Source organism: Aethalodelphis obliquidens, unplaced genomic scaffold (genome assembly GCF_003676395.1).
Source record: "Aethalodelphis obliquidens isolate GAN/ISIS:26980383/991018 unplaced genomic scaffold, ASM367639v1 scaffold25, whole genome shotgun sequence".
NCBI classification, from domain to species: Eukaryota; Metazoa; Chordata; class Mammalia; order Artiodactyla; family Delphinidae; genus Aethalodelphis; species Aethalodelphis obliquidens.
Genome location: NW_020837969.1, coordinates 25616952 through 25623594, shown reverse-complemented (window position 1 = coordinate 25623594; position 6643 = coordinate 25616952). Strand labels below are relative to the sequence as shown.

Sequence of the window (6643 nt, the reverse complement as noted above, 5' to 3'; positions counted from 1 at the left end):
AGAAGGAGGAAAATTAATCCTATAATGTGAAAACAGTGTGACAAGTTTGTGAACAAAACCAAGAGCATATAAACAAAGAGAGAGTGATAAATGTTTGTGGCATGGTGAAAGGTGACCACTAAAAATGTGAGAGATGGGATTTCCATCAACATTTCATTGGGCTCAGAATCATGCCATGTTTTTGGTATGTTTTGTTTGGTTAGTTTTTTTTTCTGCAATGAGAAACGGATAGGTTTAATTTACAAGGTCAGCCTTAGCAATATTACATGCACTTTGTAATTGCAGCATAATTACATTAAAAGGCAAAGGCAATTTTCTTCAGGTATGGCCAGCCACTCAGAGGATTGGTATAGGAAAGCAATAGGGCACATTTAGTCAGTGTCAGGCCATAGCGTTTGTAGATTTCCAATACTCAGTCAAAGCATAAAATAAGTTTTCAAACCCTAAGAGCAGCAAGAATTTAATGTTATTAATTCTGTGATGATAATAGTAATATTAAATACATCCTTATGTGGCTGATAGGTGCCTTTTAGCTTTTAGGGAAAGTAATTCTGATAATGGTTCCCATTTCATTTTCACTTGTACATAGAGCACTTTTCACAATTCATTCACTTTTTCTCCCCAAGTCATAATAATCCTGTGAATTGAGAATAGGTGATATTATCTTTATTTTTAAATGGGAAACAGACTCCTAGAAGAGTTGCTGAGTGACTAGCTGAAAGTTACCAGTTATCTTGCCGCAGCAGTTCCAGAGTGAATGGAGAAATATCAAGACATGCAGATTGGGACTCAAGGCAACGTGATGTTGGGACCATGTTGAAGCTGGGAGAGGTAAATTCTTGGGTAGACTTTCACTCAGAGAGGACTACATGGACTGGGGTGAGGGTTAGTCTTCCAAAGTATTGATAGATAGCTGGACAAATGATTGACCCAGGTTCAGGCTAAGGATGAAAATGTGCAGAAAGTTCATTTCACAGGTGCCAAATTTGGGAATGATTTTTTTTTTTATGACGTAATGCCTTTATTATGTAATTATAAAACTAACAAATGATCATGGTAGAAAATTTGAAAAACTCCTAGACAAAAGAGAGATCAAAAACATTTGGAGTAACTTTCAGAGTGTAGAGCTGTCCATGAATATTAGTGCTTTCATATTTTCCAGGACTTTAAGTAGACTCTGCTTCTTAAGAGTCTATTCATGATATTTTACTTTAATGATGTTTTCATCATGGGGACACACACACACAGAAATCTGGGGCGAGGGAGGGAGGCGAGGTCTAGGGCGTCCGCTCGCGCCCGCCGCAGAACCCCTCTGCTGCACTCAGCCCAGGCTTCCAACGGAGGCGCGACCCTGGCTCAGCCGCCGCTTCCCCCTCGGGGTCTTGGCCACCGCCTCCGCCGCCTCCGGGGCTGTTTACACCGTTGGGCCCCGCACGCCGCCGCCGCCTTCTCTCCACCCTAGCGCCGTTGCCGATTCGGCCGCCGCCACCTCCTCCGCCGCAGCCTCGTCTCTCTGGAGTATCTTCCAGCCACCGAACCCTGAGAAACAGAGACTCCAGCCGCGCCGGCAGGAAACTCCCCCGCAACAGTTTAGGACGTGGGCAAAGTAGTTACCTTCTCTGGACACCCGAGGAAGGTGGGACAGCACAGTTGACACTGGGCTTAACTGTTCTGGAAAACGTGGTCCCAGTAGGCATACACGCTGGTACATTTTCCCCACCTGTACACTCCTCCAGCACTCCCAACCCAAGCCTCTTCAGTGAGCGTCACATCCTTTTCCTTATCCCGTAGCGCCCATCAACCCGCCGCTCCCCGGGAGACGGGAGACCAGCCCGGGGTCCAAGTCCTGGGAGTAGCCGACTCGCCCCTCTCCGGGCCCGGCTCCAGCTCACCTCGGCGCGGCCCGCCTGGGCGCCGCCATCTTGACCACTTGGGAATGATTTAAAAGAGAGTTCTAACATACCCTCTCCTTTCAGCACAAGGATGCCGAGGCCCAGAGAATTATGAGCTGGGTGAGAGGCAAGGTCTTCCCCGCTAGCCCACTAACCTAGCTTTCTGCTGTCTTCACTACCCTGAATCCCACCTTGGAGTCCTCAAGAGAAAGAGCATAAACTTGATGGAAAGACAGGTGATGTGGCTCAGAAGCTCCTCTCCCAGCAAAATTCAGAGGATGGGGAAGAGTTGTTTCCCTAATGCCAAGGGAACAATTGTTCTGGTCAAGTAACAGCGTAAAGGGTACTAAAGTAAAGAGAAGGAGAGTCAAAGCCGGAAGGAGGATATCTCAATGTGTTACTTGCTACGGACGCTCTTGATGAATCACGGAGCTACGTGTTGGGACGCATCCTATGTTCTCTGCAAAGATACTGAAATATTTGGAAATCTTCTGCAGTGTTGCTGTAATTTGTTTTGATTTGGGGAGAGGCAGTCAAATTTTTAAAATTTCGGATACTTTCCAGTAATAGATAACTCTCTTTGGGGGTTGGGGGTGGAGCCGGGAATGCCACTTCTGGCTGATTTATTTCCATTAGAGCAAGACACAAATAGCCTTGTTTATTATTAGTCATAGTTATTACACTATTCATAATCTGTTTTCCCACAAGAACAGTATTGCAATGATGAATGACAACATATATATAGAACAAAACGAATTTATTGCAGAATGCATTTCCAGTGACGTGAACAAGAAATGAGGTCTGCGATATGTTTGAGCTGTGCTGGGCAACTCCAGTTGTGCCCCAAAACTCGCCTTTGAAGGAAAAGAATGAGCAGACACATTTCTAACTGATATTAGATTGCAAGCTCCCCTCTCCAGAGACAGGTCCGTGTCTTGTTCATTTATTTAATCACTTAGAACCGTATTCATATCACACAACAAAATAAATGTAGACTATGAGGAAATGAAAGTGAATTTTTTATTATGATTTCCCCCCATCACAATGACTAACATATCGATACATTGAGTGCTTACTGTGTGTCAGAATCTCTTCTAAGTGATTCACATGTTTTAACTCAGTAGTCCTCATCATTAATAGGTGAATATTATCACCCCCACTGAATATACAAAGAAAACTCAGCACAAAGAGATTGTGTAATCTGCAAGATTAAATAACACAACTAAATAAATTGATCTAGGATTTAATCCCAGGCATGCTGACTATAGATGCTGCTACCTTAATCACTACACATTCCGGCTTCCTGTGCATGTGCGTGTGTGCATGTGTGTGTGTATGTGTGTGAGGGTATATTTTCCTCCAAATTTATAATAACATACTACTACAATTTAATTTATGAGCTTCCTTTTTCCTCATTGAATAATGTTGCAAATATTAAACTCTTACTTTTGTATTTTACTCCATTGAGGCCTATCTCTTCTTCTGTAAGTACCATGCCATAGCTCCATAAAATATTTTAATATTTGCTTGTACCATCCCTTCTCATTTCTCTTATTTTTCAAAAAAGTTTTGCTATTTCTCTACATTATTCTATCTTTCCTTTTTTGTTTTCAGTGTATTTTCTTGACTCGGGAAAAACTCTTCTTCCTCCAGAGTATGGAGACCTTGGGCCAGGAGCATTTCTTTAAAATGATTCAGGAAGTATGAAGGCCAAGATGGACTCAGAGGCCGATAACCTTTGGATGGGAATAGAGGTGTGGGGTGTTAGGTGTATGTGATGAGCTGGGGTCTTATCACTCCAACCTTGCCCGATTCAGTTATATGTGTGTGTGTGTGTGTGTGTGTACACACACACACACACACGTATTTTCTGGGCTTCATTAGACATCTTCTCTGGATCCAGGAAGGAAGAATTTTTGAAAGCAATTATTTTAGTTCACAAAATAGTTACTCTGGGTTGAGGGAACCTGATTGTTCTCTAGGCTAATATGTCCTTGAAAAGATGGTAGCAAATATGAAGAGGCCAATGAAATGGTAGAAAAATGATTCCGAGTGTTTCAATTATCTTTCTTTTTTAAAAAAATAATTTATTTATTCATTTTTAGCTGCGTTGGGTCTTCGTTGCTGCGCACAGGCTTTCTCTAGTTGCGGCGAGTGGGGGGCTACTCTTTGTTGTGGTGCGTGGGCTTCTCATCACAGTGTCTTCTCTCGTTGTGGAGCACAGGTTCTAGATGTGTGGGCTCAGTGGTTGTGGCTCGTGGGCTCAGTAGTTGTGGCATGTGGGCTTAGTTGCTCCACGGCATGTGGGATCTTCCTGGACCAGGGATCGAACCCGTGTCCCCTGCATTGGCGGGCGGCTTAACCACTGCGTCACCAGGGAAGTCCCTCAATTATCTTTCTTATGGGATAAGGCTTGGTGATACTCAGCAGAGTCTTCTTGCAGTTTGGGGACTGTGGGTGGGAAAGATTGGTTTGGGGGAAGGGAGGTGGGTGTTTCTTCTGTTTTGATGGTAATAACTACAATTTATTGCATGCTTACTATATGCTAGCTATATGACAGTCTAAGAGCTCTACATCCCTTATGTCTTTGTGTCCACCCAATTCTGTAAAGTAGGTAGTGCCATCTTCTTTTCACAGATGAAGAAGCAGAGAACCAGATTAGCTGGGTGACATAACTCATCAGAGTATTACAACCGGTAATTCAGACCTGGGTTAAAATCTAAAGTCTTTGTGGTTTACGAGGCCCCCACAATCTGGCCTTTGCTTAAATATCAGCCTCATCTTTTGCCACCTAAATTCAACCACACAGGATTTTTTTCCAGTTCCTTTTTAAAAATAATTAATTAATTAATTTGGTTGCGCCGGGTCTTAGTTGTGGCAGGTGGGCTCCTTAGTTGTGGCATGTGAACTCTTAGCTACGGCATGCATGTGGGATCTAGTTCCCTGACCAGGGATCGCACCCGGGCCACCTGCATTGGGAGTGTGGAGTCTTAACCACGCTGCCACCAGGGAAGTCTCTCCAGTTCCTTAAATATGTCTTGTTTGCTGTGGCAGAGGCATTGCTTGCTATGTATTCCCCAAAGCATTTCCTTTTCTTCCCAAGCACACAGAAAACTTCCTTTCTCAGCCTCCCCTGGGATTTCAGTGGGACCATATGACCAACAGGATGGGAGTGGAAGTGATGTGCAACATTCCCAGACCTGGCCCCTAAAGCATTTCACATCTTTGACTCTGTTTTCTGCTCCCCATCTGCACAGCTGGATTGTAGAATCTCAAGTTGAGCTCCTGCTTCACTACTTGGACAAGAGCCACCCAGGTCAGCTGCTCAGAGAGCTGTGATATGAGAGAGGAACTTTTATCGGATAACTAGCTGAGATTTTGGAGTGGTTTGTTACAGCATCTAGTATTACTAATGTAACTAAATCACTTGCTCTAGACTAGAGGTTGGCAAACTTGCTTTTGGTACAAGGCCGGGTAGTAAATATTTTAGGTTTCCCAGGCCACACTGTCTCTTTTGTAACAACTCGACTCCGGCGTTGCAGTGTGACAATTGCCTTAGATCATACATAAGTGAATAGGCACTGCTGGGTTCCAATAAAACTTTATTTACAAAAACAGGCTGTGGCCCCATTTGGCCTGTGGACAACAGTATACCAACCCCTCTAAAGGACTAGAACAGCATGCTGTTCTCTGTTTCAACTTCTCTTTCTCTATCACTCCCAGACTCTACCTACCCTTTGCCTGGCTACACTGTTACAACTTCAGTTCCTTAGGAGGATGTTTCTACTCCCCCCGCCATATGTCTGTTCCCCCCTCCAATTAGGTCAGGACCCATTATCCTATGTTCCCATAGTGGCCACCTCAACTTTCTTTTTCATAATAAGCCTTCCATTTACAATGATTTTCAGTGTCTTTTCTGCCTTACTATGCCAAGAGCTTCAGGAGAAAAAGAAGCTATTTCTACTTCATTCCCTGTTTTATCTCTAGAACCCAACCCAGACCCTGAGCCAAAGTCCATGCTATAAATACTTATTGAGTCAATGGGCAATTCACTGCCTTCAATGATGAACCACTTCCTTCAATATATAGAACTTGTGGAGACTCATCCTTCCTCTCTCTTCCCTCTCCTCTCCCTCCTTGTGCCTCAGTCCTTGGGCTTAATACAGCTAAAAGGAAACTAAACCCACAATTACTGTTTTATAGTCACACTCTTGAATGGAGAAAATACCACAGAGATATTTACCCTCAGGCATATTTCTTTGGTGTAAATACTGACCTTGTCTTCACCTTAGGCAACATTTCTTCTTCAAGACCATAAAGCATGGGATGTCTTCTCATAAAAGTCGATCTCTGTCACAACTCTGAAAGCTTATTCCATCTCGAGCCCCGTAAGTGGAAAGAGGCTATTTCTGAAATTCTGTAATCATATCACTCCAACACCTATAAATCTGAAAAGCTTTCCAACTTTCCTCAATACTGTAGATATTAGGTGAGTGGACTACTGCACATGATCAAATACAGTTTCACCATACATGAAAAGAGAGGATAAGAGAACAGGTATTCATTCTATTTTCAGGATAAAGAATAAATACAAGAAATAATGTCAGCTTAGAACAGCATAAGATCAAAAAAATATGTAACAGAAAGTCAAGTAAGATGAGTTTGTAGTACTGTTAAGTGTTTGGTTTGAGCTGATAAACTGTCAAACAAACAAACAAACAAAAAACTCTGGGAGTTGGAGAACTCAAACA

General features: G+C 43.1%; 1 protein-coding gene across 1 annotated transcript; it reads right to left on the bottom strand.

The window, feature by feature from the left end:
• Window positions 1-1258: 1258 nt before the first annotated feature.
• On the bottom strand, window positions 1259-1924 carry LOC113628846 (histone-lysine N-methyltransferase 2A-like). The gene is made up of 2 exons (XM_027122802.1): window positions 1587-1924; window positions 1259-1539 (listed from the first exon to the last, which is right to left on the bottom strand). The coding sequence occupies exons 1-2, from the start codon at window positions 1709-1711 to the stop codon at window positions 1278-1280; spliced, it is 387 nt and encodes a 128-aa protein (XP_026978603.1). The 5' UTR covers window positions 1712-1924; the 3' UTR covers window positions 1259-1277.
• Window positions 1925-6643: the final 4719 nt, after the last annotated feature.